This window comes from Marasmius oreades, chromosome 5 (assembly GCF_018924745.1).
Source record: "Marasmius oreades isolate 03SP1 chromosome 5, whole genome shotgun sequence".
In the NCBI taxonomy this organism is placed as follows: domain Eukaryota; kingdom Fungi; phylum Basidiomycota; class Agaricomycetes; order Agaricales; family Marasmiaceae; genus Marasmius; species Marasmius oreades.
The window spans coordinates 725,162-741,402 of NC_057327.1; the positions used below are offsets into that span (position 1 = coordinate 725,162).

Below are 16,241 nucleotides of genomic sequence, written 5' to 3' on the forward strand. Positions count from 1 at the left end.
GCTCGCTTTCAACGCTTCGTAGCGTTTTGCGCTGAACTTCCTCCGCTATTCACTTATAACCCTTGTTTGAACTAGGGATTCGGTGCCTCCGGCAGTGAATTGAATACAAGGCATAGAAGGTCGCAAAAGTGAGCCCAACCCCAACCATTGTAACTTGTTCAAGAACAGTACTGGCGATAAATGTCAATCGTCTACGACTTAGAGGAACGTCAGTCCGGCTCGACACGCCGGTAAGGAACACAAGCTGGATGAGACCGCCCGAGAGAAGTAGGACTAGAGACAAGTTTATACTGTGTAGTTCAGGGCGCAGCATCGATGCTGGCGTTGTCCAGTACCCGATGTTTTCAAGTTAGTACCCTGTGTCAAAGATGGCCCAAGCTTTCAGGTTCGTTCTGGACAATTGCGAATCGTGGAGGGTGAGAGCGACTGGCAGAGAATCGTCGTTAAAGGGGAACATCATATCGCAAGATGATTTTGGCGTCGAGAAGCAGCTCTGTAAAAAGACGTTATACGTTCCGATTCTGTGTTCCAGGTGAGTCAAAGTGAGCGCACCGGTTCATCAACCACACTTCATTCTAGCGAACATACTGGTCGTTCTCTTGCTTTTACACCCTAGTGGAGCGATGGGGAACAACCTAAGCAACTCCGTCATCGAACTAGTGTACGCAAAGATTAGCTCAACCCATTCACGACCCAACTCTGGAGCGGCAATTTGATTGACGACATTCAATTCTGCTCCGTAGCATCTGAAACAGCTCTAACATTTGGAGCCAGACTCAGAGACAACCAATTGAGCAGGATCGAGTCGGTGGGATTCTGGATTTGTGGGCGTAGCTACTATATATAAGTAGTTATATACCGGGGCAAATACCGGCAAACATCTTGCCCCAACCCACCTCAGGCAGGAGTTTGACAGCAATGTAAAGGCCTGTCAGGCCCCCAAAATGGCTGTGAGAAATGGGCCTCGAAGGCCTTCTACGCCTGCCATAATTCCAAGGCACTGTGCTCTACGGCTCTCCCCACCACTACTACATGCACCTGTTCCGCTTCGCTGCTCCCTTCCCTCTATCCCGTACACCGTCCACTTTTAAGATGGGACAAAAGACACGAACTCCAGCTCTCACGATGCCTGATTATAGTGGAATCCACACCGAATCCCGGAAATTGAGTTGCTACGCTCCCCCTGGTACGTGCCTGCACTTTTTTTAGCCTTTCGTTATTTGACCTTCTTTATTCAAGAAATTTTTAATGGCGATGAAACCATGTTAAGTCACACATGCACCAGTACTCTTACAGCCCGGAAGATGCAGGCTAAGCCACTCACTATACTTCCATGAAACCCACCAGATCCAGGATCTCGAGGTGCTACCGCCGGCCGTATGTAGCATTGCCTCTATTCCTTTTCTTGGCGGTCCGTTTCTCTAAAAACTCTAGGAAATTCTCGATAATTTGAGGGTGTTAGTGTGATGAGCGCGATCGGTGATGTGCTGTGTCGTTTTAGGTTGGAATACAGGCAGCGTTCTAGGTGAGCATGCCAAAACACTTCTTATTATTTTATGCGACCCTCAGCGATTTAACCGTCGTCTCTGTCATATTCAGATTGATTTTGAGGCATTACGGCTGTACCAGACCATACCCATCTCGAGCGACTACATCTGTAGTGAAATTCAGCGTTTGTTCCATATACTTTGGGACAGCAACGATAAAGGGCCAGATGCGACACATTTCATACATGAAACATCAGTCACATAGGTAGTAGATATCCATTTACTTATGTTAAACGAGTTTGAGGGCGCCGGTCATCGCTTGATTCAGGAAAAGGCTAGGGCTGGTAGTAGTAGTACATATTTGTGCATTGAATGTTGTCCAGGTTAAATGTAAAGAATATCTATGCCTTCTCAGTTGAATAAAAACTAATCCAAGGCTGGTTGTCCCAGAAAAACCCGAATTTGAGCTCTCGAAACTAGCACCGGTATACCGGCTATTTAGTAACCGGCGGTTTCGAAACATAAATTTATGTTTTCCTGTGTGTGTAATACTCGCTCAGCCACCTATTGCCGCCGTAGAATACATTAATTTTATGGTATACTTAGCTTACCCAGCTTTCAAGCCAAACACTCGCTCAGAATACAGCAAACAAAAAAGTAAGAAAACTGGCGGCACTCAATGGTGATAACATATCGCATGCATGGCTAGTGACTGTGTGCCAGATTTTATTGCCCTTCAAAGATCAGCCAAGAAGACCTATCGAAGGCCCCAAAGTATATATTTAAGATTTGTGAAACACCGTTGTGCACAACCTTTGCAACGAACATTGGTATGACTTACTGCGATACTTGAAGCCAAAATCTGCGTCAAACGGTACAGCCATATTCTTACTTTTTTGTTAACTGTATTCTGAGTATCCATTTGCATTCAAAATCTGGTAAATCATTCATACTATAAAGCCTATGAATTTAACCACAGGAATAAGTGACTGAGTGAGTATTACATTTACAGGATAACATTTTATGTTGCAGCAAGTCTCCGAAAAGCGCCGGTTGCTCAATAGCCGGTAAGCCGGTATTAGTTTTGGGTCGACACAAATTCAGCTTTTTTTGACATTTATACCGGCAGACAATATTATACACTATAGTATCAAACTTAGGCGGTATCTAAAACAGCCTATTCCACTACATGCAATAATTGAGATTATTCATGAATCGGGGTTGCGGAGAAAAATCGGGAACAGCGAGAATGATAGGGTAATGGTAATGGCAGGCGTTGTGAAGGTATTGTTGCTCGCATCATTGCATGCATTCACCTGGAGTATAGATTTTGGGCTGGTAATGTAGGGATGTCCAACTAGTTTCCGAGGCGACTCATGCATTTGAAGTTGTTCATTTAAGAAAACTGCCAAATGACTGAAACGAGTGGGTGAAGGCCAAAGCTGGACGTTTGAACCCGGAGAACATAGTGCCAAAGTCATATGAGGTCCTCCAAACAGAACTAAGTCTTGCAGACACGATCGTTGAATTGGGGGGTAATAGGTAGAATAAGTAAAGAAAAAAAAACAGCCTCAAAACCCACCCCGAAGCGTCATGACAAATTATTTGAAGTCCCGTTCAACCTCACGTAGACTCGCTGTGTGCTGTGTGTGAGATGTCAACTTGAAATCTCTGGAATTTTGTATTTCTACATATTCGCCGGGCACTAGCACCTCGAATTCTTGAACACGCCGGTTTCCACGGTAGCGAGATCTTGCAAGAGGTTTTAATTGCACATTATGGCCGTAAAATGCTGGCTAATGCGAGGGATAGAGGGAAGTAGAAGTGGAGGAATCTACTGGAAAGAACAGATGCGAGTGGTAGAAGAGGGTAGAGCGTAGTTCAATATGTGTACAGTCGTGCTGGAATCATCATAGCTTTAAGATCTTGATTCTTGAAACTGGTGTAGAGCATCACAAAAATCCGGGGATTGGGATAATGGATTATCATGACGTGCCTGTGATATCTTATCCCAGAATCAGTATCATTTCCCAGCCAGATGATGGGATACCTTATTTTGGATTATACCGGATTAAAACCACGGGGGTAAACGCTAATTACGATGGCTCCTCATCTGCTGTTATCACTTATCTGACGACCTACCATCAAATATAATGTAGATATGACATGATATGACATTATCAATGTTTGCCCTACACCGGGGCAAAAAAAAATCTGTAATGCTCATTTCGGCATAATTATTTCATATATGGTGCACTTGATGTTGCTATATCAGGAATTTCTTAATTTCTGTTTCTGATACCAATTGACGTGACTGCAAGCTATATATAGAGTAACATATTATAATTATTATATTTTGGTTTAGTATATTTTACGGTTTTTAGAAGTTAACAGTCACATGCATGCAGTACCAAGTAACCGAAACCGAGTAAGTTAGTTCGTACTTACAAGTACTATTTTGTTGAAGGTCAAATTTAGGCCTAGTGCTAGCGATTTTGATTGCGTTACGCGCGCGCGCGGGCCATACCTACGACGTACAGGTTCATCCCCACATTCAAAATCTGAGTTTAGGACATGTAATATGCACTCATCTACTACTCTACCTGCTCTACAGGTGATGATCCTGAATATTATACAGTTCTAAGATGGTCACTGCTGATACATCTAACAAGGCCAACAAAGGCACCCCTTGTCCTAATGTAGAAGCCCTACATTGAATGATACCCCATTAAATTTTGTGGCATGAAGGACTCCCTGTCACAACCAGCTTATTTTATTTATTACATCAGGCAGGCTATAGTCATTATGAGATAAGCAAACAAAAAAATTATTGGGGAGTTGTACGCTATGATGACGAAGTCAGAAATTCGGGAGTGAATGAACTCCACATTATTTCCTTTTGGAGATCATTCAGGGTTTGACAACTTAAAATATTCATACCGGATAGATGATGGAAAAATATATTGACTTGGTAATCTGCCCGGCAAAAGATAATGGATGATATTGGAGTATCTGGTTTCAACGTCCTGACACGTGGTGACAAACTGTGTAACAGTATATCACAATTCGCGATTTTTTGTGATGAGGGAAAGGTCAGAAGATGAAAGATTTCAAAAGGTGCACGCATGTACGTACTACTTGTAAACTGTACAAACTCGAATTCCGGGATATGGCGAATGAATTAATGGTTTCGGTACCCACAAATTCTGAGTGGCGTATTTCGCGTTTTATGGCCCATACCTGTGCTGGTGAAAGCGAGGGATAGAGGGGAAGCACGGATCGATGGAGGGATGGATCGGAATAGGTGCGAGTCGTAGCAGGAAGTAGAGACATAATTCGGGTTACTTGGGACGGTAGAAGGCCTTCGAGGCCGGTTTCCCACGGCTGTTTGAGGGGCCTGGCAGGCCTTTACGTTGCTGTCAAACTCCTGCCTGAGCCCCAACCCTGACGAACCTTTAACGACCTCAAAGCATGCCTTCCTGTAGGTTTTACTCGATCTATAAATCGCACTACAAATCCGATATATCTCATAGTTACCGATCTCAAGAGTAAAGCAGTCAAAGCCAAGGATGCTAGCGTCAGCAAGATCCAGAATGTGAAGGACCATAATACCAGGTATATTTATATTTTCAACTCGTTCAACACTGACCTGAGGGTATACTGATTCATCGGATCAGTGTCTCGATGAAGAAGACGAATTGGAATCCATACAATGGGGAAGGCCCTCGTCCTCCTCCACCCCTACGAGTTGCGCCGAAACCAGACCTTCCTCCCTTCCTTCCACCTCCACGAAGAACATCCTCAAATGCATCGACCGGTTCAGGTGCCTCAAATAGCACAGGCCCACCGCCGATTAATCGAGCAACACGAACGATGTCCAGCTCACCCACACCACTGTCTACAGGACCACCTCCAATAGTACGATCTACTCGACCTTCATTATCCGCACAATCATCGCAATCATCGTACCCAACACCTCCAAGTCTACCTGCGCGCAGCTCGTCGTCTGCAATAAGCACGGAGAAGTCTTCACCTCCGGCCCTACCATCTCGAACCGCTTCAGTTCAGCGTGATCAGATTCCGGAAGAACCGACATTGAACTGGGCAGCTTTATCTCAGGATGATAAAGAGGCATTCTTTAGTTGGTTGGATGAGTTTTTTGAGAAGTTCTACGGGATCAAGGCCAGCTAGTTGGCATGAAGTGGAAATGACGAGTTCGTGCTTGAAAGAGGTTCCTCTGGACGATTCTGATATTGTGGGTTTTACATTGAAATTTAGTATTTTCTTCGTCAACTACGAGGTTACTCATTGTACACGGTAGATTCAATGTGAAAATGGCGACCATTCTATCTCGCCTCATAAATAAGGCCTAAACTTTGTGTCCAGGCTTGTCCAGGCTTACTTCAGCACTAGCTACCGGTAAGTATTGAACTTCCAAATCACAGGCTGATAACATCTACGCGATCACGATCTCGGAGTATGTCATCTCGCGCGTTACCGGATTGCATATAAAAAGAGCCAGATCATCTGTCACCTTACCACGCTCTGACTGAATCTACATTCTCAACAACAAACTCTACTGCCACAGCCATCGCCTTTCGCTATTCCCTATAACATAAAACTATGCGAACCACCCCTCTCTTGACAACGATCTTCTTTCTGTCTTCCATTGCACTCGCCGCAGCGCCTTCTGGTTTCAATCCCAATGACTATAAGAAACAGTCAGTGACGTGCCAAGCGGTAAAGCGAGACGCTGGAGATACCATTATCGACATCACGATGAGTACGCAGTTATGTTTCCTCACGGAAGTAGTAGCGTGCCTATGAGCCCTTCCAATCCACAGGTTATGTCGACATCAATCCCGCTGCAAAGAAAACATTACTTTTGGTCCATGGATGGCCCAGTCTTTGGAGCACGTGGTCGTATCAAATACAAGAGTTCAAGGCGAGTTGTTCGAAATGTCATCTTTAGCCTATTCACCATTATCTTCAGAATGATTATCGTTTGGTTATCCCCGACTTGCGTGGTTTTGGAGATTCGACGCATCCTGACGACGTAGAAAGCTCTGGCACAATGTTTGACCACGTCGGAGACCTTGCCTGTGTCCTTAAGGATGCCAAGGTTGACTCAGCTATCTGTGTTGGTCATGATTGGGGTTCGGCTGTATGTTACGAAGCAGCACGTTCTCGGCCACATTTGATCGAGGCGGTTGTGGGTGTCGCCGTTCCTGTGCGTGACTCCCTCGTTCTTGTTGCTCGTTGCTTCCAGCTCACAATTGTCGGTAGTACATTCCTGCAGCAGGCGATTATGTGCCAGTCAAACATCTGGTCCCGGTACTTCCCAAGCTTGCTTACCAGCTCTTCTTCAGCGGCAAAACCAAGGAAGCAATCGCCGAGCTTGACAAGGACATTAAGAGGACTGTCCGGGCGACTCTGCGTACAGGTGCCAGTCCGCCACCGCCTTTGTTTCTTTCAAGCGCCGAATCATTTTTGGCTGCGTGGAGTGAAATCGAAGAGGTGATTTCATTCTTGTGGATCTGTTTGAGTGATATAGAGATCTGCGTTAGATTCCCCCCGTGCCGTTCTTCTCTGCCGAAGAAGAGGAATATTTCATTGAACAGTACAAGAAGCAAGGGTTTAGGAACAGTGAGTCTCGTTAAAAACTCGACACATGTCATGACGATGCACCAGTGCCTTAGCACTTCAATTCTATACCGATTCAGTCCGTTTGTCTCTTCTCTTCTCGAGCGCCATCAACGTTTCTAATTCGCGTTCTTAGAACCGTTATGCGACGTGGAAGTTTGCCAAGGATCAAGGCAATCATACCATTCCCCAACCAGTGTTTGCCGTCCTTCCTAAGCATGCGCGTTTTATTCTTTTCGCGGATCGTTCATTCGTGTTTACGCGGTTTGCCGTTAGGATCCTGTTGCTGACTGGGCGTTCGCTGCAAAGCTGCTCAAATCCGAGATATTCCTGCCAAAGTTGACTACAAAGGTTCGTGATTGATTTCGCTGTTTCGGGGATGCAAGAATCATGATGGCTGTCCCATTCCTCGTAGATGATTGATGGTGGACATTGGGCACATCTCGAGTATCCTGAGGAGTTCAATGCTGCGCTGAAACGTTGGTTAGATGGACTACAAGGACAACTAGGAGAGGGAGAGCACGTTTTCGATGAACTCTAGACCACGCTGTTAGCTTTGGCCATTCCAGTTACTTTCGGTCACCTCCGCCATCATTGTTTCCGTTCCATACATGTTCTTACTACTCTATTCCTACTATCTGCCATATACATTTTGCGTATGGAGACTTTCTTAGCTTCCCCTCCATCTGCAGCTCCCTAGCAAGAGGCTGTCGCTCATCCCTCCATTGATTCAACATTAAGAAAATTTGAAGTGAAAATAACGTAAGCCTATTTTTTTGTCGTCACGTTGTGCGTAATATCACTGGTACCCCTTCGACGACTGTCTACCTTGTAACACAAAACAGAGCCCCTCAGCAAGGTTCTCATCGCGAGTTTTTGCAGAAGATAGCACAAAAGTAACAGGTATATGCGTCTTACCTCATGTGCAAAGAATCTAATTCGGACCGCAATAAAACTTATCCCAACTAATACCGACGCGATGAACACGGATACGACTAAATCAGTTCTGCCTGAAGTTTGGGCACATATCTTCAAGCTCGCCAGCTCGCCGTCGGCCCTTTACCCGGGGGTTTTGCCCAGAGTTGTCAAACTCTCTATGGTGTGCGGTCATTGGCGCGAGGTCATCTATTCGACGCCATCGTTATGGACGAACATCACTCTGGACGTGGATCGATGGACCCAGTCCGCTGCGACCGATGGCGTTACCCGCCTTACATATGTACTCCAACTTTTCCTAGATCGCTCCAACTCTGCACCGTTGAATCTGCACCTAACGATGCGCTCCTCGGTGCCTGTCCATCCGACTACCAAACTGCTTGATGTCCTTTCCCAAAGCATGAATCGGTGGAAGACTGTCTACTTGAATATACCACCCGAAATATTCGAACATCCTGCCTTGCAGTTACTTCCCCAGCGGCTTTCATCGCTTCAACATGTCGGTTTGTCGGATTTGTTGAGCGACCACCATGTCAACCTATTCAACGATTGCCCTTCTCTCACATCCCTCGAGCTCAGCTGGTGGCATGCAACACCCTACAGATTTCAACAAGAGTGGCTGGGAATCAAGACTCTCGATATTAACATATTAAGCCTACAAACCGTCGGTCCCGCCACGTTCATATCGTCCTTTCTGAAGGTCTGTCCAAACTTGGAAAACCTCTCCTTTTTTTGGGGTTCTTCTCGTTCAGATCTCGAATCTCTCGAAGTTGTTGTCTCTCGCTTTAACTTGAAGTCGCTGACTTTGAATGGCGCCCGCGGTCTATTCTCTCTCTTTCAACATCTTTCACTTCCAGACTTGTCGACCATGAACCTAGAGATATTTGATATGCGTTGGGACCTCAAGATTTTTGCGGACTTTTTGTCTCGTTCAGGTTGTAGCATTACACATCTGACCCTCAGATCCCCATTTGCCATCTTTATTGAATCAATCATGCTCGTCTTATCCTTCCTGCGACTCCTTCCATCAGTCCAGGAACTTTGTCTTAACGTGCGATCGAGGAATAGGGTTCTCTTTGTCCTGTTTCTAGATGAATTGTTTGTGGGACAGAGTTCGCTCAGCTCGCCCCTACTGCCTCATCTAACCGACCTGACCCTCATCCTTGATGAAGACTCCTTTGAAGAAGGGCCTCTTGTGCGTGCTGTCACATCGAGATGGCACCCTGACTTAGAGGATGCTACCGAGGTTGGCGTCGCATGCTTACGGTCTCTCAGACTCGAGATGATGAATAACAAATCTGTCCCTACCCTGGAACCTCTACTCTATCTCAGAAATGCTGGGTTGAAGTTGAGAGTGGATGTCACCCTTAGAAGCGAATGATCGTATACACACTATCTATCTATCTATCTATCTATCCCTTACTAGTAGAAGCGAATGATCGTACACACTTGTTCTTAGAGTTCTAGCACTAGCGAATCAAGCCTGTTATTTTATCTTTAGTCCTCGCCAGTCAAGTTAAAGCGAGCATTATGAGTTTGAGTTTACGGGAATTCGTCCTTTTATCAATGCAAGCAAGCCTTGGTGTATTCGTGTTCTGATTGGTTGACGATTAATAGGAGAGCGGAGTGTGAAAAGAGGTCACCTACGCGCGGAGTTTGCAAGAACGGCTGGCTCAAACCTAGTCTGCTTCAATTCGATACCCTTTAGCCGTACCTTGAATTTATCTCACATGACTTTCACATGGATGTGGTAATGACGCGTCCAAATCCTACACGTTAGCCGTCGGCCACTCCAAAGATCTCATACAATTCAACTGAGGGACGACATATTCTCCTTCAAGCTACCCAAGGCTTCCTTCCTTGTACACCCCACGACTTCAGCATTGCCCTTAAGGATGCTGAGGCCACAAAGCATTGGTAGGATTGACAGTGTTGTCTGCAGTTTTTATGGGACTTCGGTCAGATAAAGGAATGCATATTGAGGTTTCTCTGGTGGGTCGGAGTTGCAGGACTGTGGGTTGAGAATATAACATTCATTATTGGGCATAGCGTACTGTTGTGGGGAATAAACGAGCATTAGAAGGCGACACGACGCTTGTTTATCGTCACGGGATAGAAGAAAGAACTCAACAAGCTCTATGTCGTAGAAGCAGATGTCTACATCACATGATTTATCTTATTTCTATATACGGAGGTACGGCTAAAGGGTCGCGTTTTCAAGCAGACTCCCAATCAAGCAACGCGCGTGGGAGTCTGCCTAGGGGAGACTAGCTCAAACCCAGTTAGAATCCATCGAGCCATCTATCCCATTCACAAATCAATGTCGACCAATCTGAACCAAAAGCTCGAACAAACGAGTCATCCAAAGACTGGTGACTAAAGCCTTGTTCTTCTCACTCGTCATTCGATGACGTTCTACTGACCGATCCTCTTCTATGCTAGAAGAAACAAGAGGGGCGGCTGCACAGAGTGGAGGTAAAATTTCAAGCTTAACATCCCTATCGTTCTTCTCAATGCAACACTCGGCAATATATCTTATCTGCAGGCAACGAAGCAGAGTGCAAATTAGTCTCACACAAGAGGCGCCATAGCTTCGAGAACCATTGCTCTCAAACTGCCCGCTCAGATTCTTCTTCGAATGTACCATCCATCTATGGTGGCACACTTGGAGGCGTTGGTGGCGCAGGTGGTGGATTCAGAGGCGGGAGGAGTTGTGGAAGGGATAACGGTCAACAAATGAAGGATGGGGGGAATGGAAGTGTGAATGTCTCGACACGTCTGTCCGCCTCTGGCGTTGGTAGCGGTCAGTCTAAGCTTGATCCTTCGAGTTGTTCTTTAACACTTAATAATACACATTTTCGCACTAGGTGCTCTCGAGTCGACTAGCCAGAAGCCAGATGTTAAACCTAGCGACACACAGGCCACTGGCACACCTTTCACCCCTACCCGTCTGGCAGGGCCAGCTCCTATCAGGTCCAAGTCTAGTCGGACTGCTGCCGCTGGCTCTTCGTCTACACCTCCTTTTCCTTCCACCCCTGCTGCACCTGGCGGGCATCTGCATCAACCCTTGTCCGTCTCAAATTCCAGCCGTAACCCTCCCACACGAACTGTGGACACCAATGATCCCGAGTTGATCATCGAGTACTTGGCGTTACTCCATGGTCGATCACTCCGCGTGATCGCTCGACACTCGGATGTTGAGTACCAGGACAAGTGTCCGGAATCCCTCAATATGGATCAGTCACTTCATAAGCGCATAAGAACACTCGTCGATTCCCTCGTGTATATAATTACAACCCATCCTAGCAACGTCGCTGCTGTTGCTATCTCTACGACTCCAAACACCTCAACCACTTCGCTTGTGACCAAAGTATACTTTACGTTCAATCAGACGACTGATATTATTCTACAAGGGGCAAAGCAGCATCTCAGCAGTCTTCTCGATTACCTTCAAGGTTGTGTCGATCCAAGCACCCTCTCCTCACCATGGGCTTTCCCCACTGACGCCACCTCCCAAGTGATCACGCTTGTCCATCGCCTTCATAAGTTTGGGTTTGAGGCTTTCAAGGCCAAAGTCAAGAAGGGGGTGCAAAAATCCTATCAAGACATACTCGGTGCCATATTAGACAAACCTACCAAGGCCACCAATTGGGCGTCGAAATACATGGACGTGTGGTGAACAATGAAATGTGTCATCGAAATCGCCAGTAAAAAACATCAGGATTTCAACACGGATGATGCACGACAACTCTCCAGGGTGTTTATCCTCCTGGTGAACAACAAATTCCTTCCGGATGTCAATGATTCTGGTGATTACGAACGGTTGAAAGAAATTGATAAAAGACTGGGCAAGTCCCTGTTACCTGCCCACTTGCACTACGACTCAACATTATCCACAGGTACTAAGTATCACCGATGGGTGCCAAAATCCTTGCGGCTGGTCCAGTCAGCCATGGTATTGCTGAATCTTGCCTCCTCTGGCAGGCTCCGTTGCACCCTTGATGAGGTTCAGTTCTTTGCTATCGAAAACCCTGTATCACCATCGTTTCAATACACTGTCGACGGAAGTAGAGAGGCGTTCCAAAACACATTGGATCTTCTCCTTTCCGAGTCTCCTCCTGCAGAACCATATACCGAGCAGAACAAGAATATGGTTGTAGACGCCCTATCCCAAGGACGCCAAGACTCTGAAGCAACGATCACTCGCCTCTATCCGTCCATCCATGCCGAAATTGCTTTACTCTTGTACGTCCACTCGGAGCAGCTGGTCACCTATCCATACCTGGGAGTGTCAAAATTCTCATGTAGCTCATGTGTCGAGCTGATAAAGCTTCTGAACGAGACCTCCTCAATGTTTCACACGACATTTGGAACTCACGGAAAGTTCTATCCTTCATGGGTCTTCCCTCCCAACCTCCCGCCATCTACCAAGGTTAACATGGTCAATGCGTTATGGGGATTGCTTCTGACTGACTTTGACATGCTCGTAACTTCTCGTACCCGTCGCGGCGCCGTACTTGGCTCTGATAGCAGCATTGACTCACAAGGAGCTACACGTAACATACGAAGTCTAGAATGTTATTCCAACGAAAACATACGCAGATCCCTGCCAGTCTTTAAAGCCGGTTGATAAATGTCTTGGTAGATATCATGATGCCAGTGTACTAGGGATGATCGTAAGCACTTTTTCTCAGACTTCTAGTTCTCTAGCAATAGCAAATTAAGTCTCAGTTATTTTTATCCTTATAATTATCCTCGCCGGTCAGGTTAAAGCGAAAATTGGAGATGTTCAGCGGTCTTAATCACGCATGGTGTCTTTCGTTGTATGTTATCGGGAACAGATCTGTGACGAGCCTTACCAAACATATCAACGTATTTCCTAGATCACTCCAGGTCTGCTACGGTTGAATCTGACCCTCAGTACTAGTATCACTGTAATGTAGTTTACGGATCTGTATATCGAATTTTAGAATGTTTCCTCAGTGTGATCATTGTTGGCCTTTGTGCTGCGAATAATTAGTTGTTGAATACGTGAGTCAGATATCGTATGTATGCTGTTCTTCTCCAAGTTTCACTTGTTTCACGAGTACTCCGTCAAGAAATCTGAAAGTCCAGGGGTCTCCATAATCATCCTGGCTGTAGATATTGTTTGAGTTATTTACTGCCACGTCCAGTATCGGGAAAGAAAAAGCATAGAGGTGCATCTAGTTCGTAGAATCGTAGGTACCATGAATAATTTGCAACTTGAAACCCAGTCGCATCTTCTTTTCTGACTTCAATGGGGAGAAAAAAGAACCGCTGCTTTGAGCTGGTCGGTCGCACTGGCTAACACCATCTTCCTCCTCGAACCTGTTCACCTGCCACGCAAGTTGTTGTACACTACCCCTCACTTCATAGAGTAAGTAACACAACTCATGACAGGGTAAGGATCACGCACATTATATTAGTTCCGATGGAAGTACAAACTCCGCACGCATTTAGGATCGAACTTTGGTTGACTTCGTATATCACCTGTATGAGCTGAAGCCCCTTGCGAGTCAATGCTGCTATCGGCGCCAACTTCAGCACGGTTACGAGAGCATATGAGCGTTGCAAAGTTGGCCAGAAGCAATCCCTGTAACACGTTGACCATGTTGAACTTGATAGATGATGGGAGGTTGGGAGGGAACCCCCACGAAGGATAGAACCTTCCGCGAGCTCCCGATGTTGTGTAAAATGTTGGTAGCGTCTCATTCAAAAGCTTTATCAGCTCAACACATGAGCTACATGAGAGTTTTGACACTCCCAGGTATGGATATGTGACCAGCTGTTCCGAGTGGATGTATATGAGTAAAGTGATCTCGGCATGGATGGACACATTAAAGCGAGTGATCGTGTTGGTTCCCACTTCAAATTCTTGGAGTAGAGCGTTTACAATTGTCTGCTTATCCTGCTGGGTATATGGTTTTGCAGGAGGAGACTCGGAAAGGAGGAGATCCACTGTGTTTCGGAATGCCTCTTCATGAATGTTGAAACTGTACTGAGATGACGACTGTACGCGGTTTTCGACACCATAGAATTGCACCGTGTCAAGGGTGCAACGGAGCCTATGAGAGGAGGGGAGAGCCAGTAATATCACCGGACTAGCTGCAGGGATTTTGGTACCCATCGGTGAAACTTGGTGCCTGTGGATAATGTGATGTAGTGCAAGTGGGCGGGTAACAGGGACTTACCTAATTTATCGTCGATTTCTTGCAAACGTTCATAATCACCAGGTTCATTGATATCTGGAATGAATTTGAGTTCAACCAGAATCAGATACATCGAGAGGAGACCTTCTGCATCATCCTTTTTAAAGTCCTGTACATCTTTATCAGCAATCTTAGCGACATAGTCCATTATGTCGAACAGATCTCGGTGAGGATGGGATGGCGTGGCCTTATGAGTTGACTTGTTTTCATGAATTGACTGCTTCTCGCTTTCAGAAATGTTGTATATCAAATAAACACGTGCCTTTAATCTCCGTTAGAGTATATAGTTACTAAATACGTACACTCACACCTCAGTGTCAAACCACCACTGAGGTGTAAGTCTTCTATTATTTTCCCTTCTTTGGAAGTACTCATATTACCTTCTATAGTATACATTCCTTTTAGGTATTCCCTATTATCATAGTGTCTAACCGTCACTGAGGTTATACTCTCTTTAGCCACTCTCTCGCACTCCGGAGCTCCGACGGACTCCGACGTTTCTCCGTTCTTACACTCTATTCAACACTGCGCATCACAAGAACTTGGTGAATTACCGCTTAAGTCCTCTGCTCATAGTGTTCTACAGGTTTCGAACGGTCATACAGTTTTCTGACACGATCTACGGCTCTCTCTAACTGGTCTAGCTGCACCTACGGCACATTCTACTAGCAGCACTAGCTTTAACTAGCAATTCGGGCTCACTCTAGTTCTTAATACGATAAATATTGCTCCGTAGCACTGTTTAAAGTGCAAAAAGAACCGTGTAGCATAGTCAACTAAGTCACATTAGTGGGATGATCGATGAAGGAGCAATACCAGATACTCGATGATTAGTTCAGGATCATTGGTGTCTACAGTTCGTGCGGAAGGGTCAGGATGGGAATTAGAGACGGACAAGGGCTGATGCTCGCCAGGCGCAGCAGGGGTGGAAAGAAAAGGAGGTGTAGACGAGGTGCCGGCGGCGGGTGCTGGCGTTGGTGCGCAAGAAGGGTGTGGAACAGTCCGACTAGACTTGAACCTGATGGGAGCTGGCCCTGCCAGACGGGCAGGGGTAAAAGGTGCACCAGTGACCTGAGTGTTGCTGGGGTTGAAGTTTAGATTCTGGCTAGTTGACTCGACAGGAGGACCTAGAGCGAATATGTGCATTAGGAAGTGTTAAGAAGCAATTCGAAGGATCAAGACTGACTGCTCCCAACGGCAGAGACAGATGGACTACTAGGAGCGCGACGTGTCCCCGCATCCTTCATTTGTTCACCGGTACCCCTTCCATAACTCCTCCCGCATCTGAATCCACCACCTGCGCCTTCACGGCCTCCATGTACGTTCGTCCCAGCGCCATAGATGGATGGTGCATTTGAAGAAGAATCTGAGCGGGCACCTTGAGAGCAATGGTTCTCGAAGCTATGGTGCCTCTTGAGTGAGACTATTTTCTATTGTGCTTCATAACCTGCAGGTAAGATTTATTGCTGAGTGTTGCATTGAGAAGAACAGAAGAACGATAGGGACCATAAGCTTGAAGATTTACCTCCACTCGGCGCAGTTGCCCCTCTTGTTTCTTCTAGCATTGGTCAGTGAAAAAGAGAAGAACAAGGCTTTAGGCTTACCAGTCTTGGGATGACTCGTTTGTTCAAGTTCGAGCTTTTGGTTCAGATTGGCCGACATTGAATTTATGAATGAGATATATGGGAACGTACCCTAAGGCGGAACCCCTATCAGAGACTCGGACTTTGGATTTGCCATGGGCTCGAAGGATATCCGGAGAAATCACGTTCTTCTAGCTCTTCAAAAATTTTCGGACTACACCACCTGCTTCAAGCCAATTTGATGACCAACAATCAATGTGGAGAGGACTTAAAACCATAATCAGCGGAATCGGTAAAGTTGGTGGTAAGGCTTCAACTTGTTTTTTCAGATTTGGCGGGCACGTGATACCTTCGCTCCTGCC

General features: G+C 46.0%; 6 protein-coding genes across 6 annotated transcripts; 4 read left to right on the forward strand and 2 right to left on the reverse strand.

Annotated features, from left to right (window-relative positions):
• Positions 1-4,958: 4,958 nt before the first annotated feature.
• Positions 4,959-5,678, forward strand: E1B28_008289 (uncharacterized protein; the record flags this gene model as incomplete). Its single annotated transcript, XM_043153074.1, has 3 exons — positions 4,959-4,968; positions 5,021-5,102; positions 5,165-5,678. The coding sequence occupies 3 exons, from the start codon at positions 4,959-4,961 to the stop codon at positions 5,676-5,678; spliced, it is 606 nt and encodes a 201-aa protein (XP_043008358.1).
• Positions 5,679-6,110: 432 nt separating this feature from the next.
• E1B28_008290 (uncharacterized protein) lies at positions 6,111-7,671 on the forward strand (the record flags this gene model as incomplete). Its single annotated transcript, XM_043153075.1, has 9 exons — positions 6,111-6,270; positions 6,332-6,432; positions 6,481-6,717; positions 6,774-7,004; positions 7,055-7,133; positions 7,187-7,209; positions 7,267-7,350; positions 7,407-7,481; positions 7,546-7,671. The coding sequence occupies 9 exons, from the start codon at positions 6,111-6,113 to the stop codon at positions 7,669-7,671; spliced, it is 1,116 nt and encodes a 371-aa protein (XP_043008359.1).
• A 275-nt stretch (positions 7,672-7,946) lies between these two features.
• Positions 7,947-9,447, forward strand: E1B28_008291 (uncharacterized protein; the record flags this gene model as incomplete). The annotated part of the gene is made up of 1 exon (XM_043153076.1): positions 7,947-9,447. Exon 1 carries the CDS (start codon positions 8,038-8,040, stop codon positions 9,445-9,447), a length of 1,410 nt encoding a protein of 469 aa, XP_043008360.1. The 5' UTR covers positions 7,947-8,037.
• A 1,509-nt stretch (positions 9,448-10,956) lies between these two features.
• Positions 10,957-11,745, forward strand: E1B28_008292 (uncharacterized protein; the record flags this gene model as incomplete). The annotated part of the gene is made up of 1 exon (XM_043153077.1): positions 10,957-11,745. A coding segment is annotated over one exon (789 nt), but the record flags the coding sequence as incomplete, so codon positions are not given.
• A 1,764-nt stretch (positions 11,746-13,509) lies between these two features.
• E1B28_008293 (uncharacterized protein) lies at positions 13,510-14,444 on the reverse strand (the record flags this gene model as incomplete). Its single annotated transcript, XM_043153078.1, has 2 exons — positions 13,510-14,222; positions 14,279-14,444. 2 exons carry the CDS (start codon positions 14,442-14,444, stop codon positions 13,510-13,512), a joined length of 879 nt encoding a protein of 292 aa, XP_043008362.1.
• Positions 14,445-15,082: 638 nt separating this feature from the next.
• E1B28_008294 (uncharacterized protein) lies at positions 15,083-15,958 on the reverse strand (the record flags this gene model as incomplete). Its single annotated transcript, XM_043153079.1, has 4 exons — positions 15,083-15,423; positions 15,483-15,719; positions 15,822-15,854; positions 15,901-15,958. 4 exons carry the CDS (start codon positions 15,956-15,958, stop codon positions 15,083-15,085), a joined length of 669 nt encoding a protein of 222 aa, XP_043008363.1.
• Between the last annotated feature and the right edge of the window lie 283 nt (positions 15,959-16,241).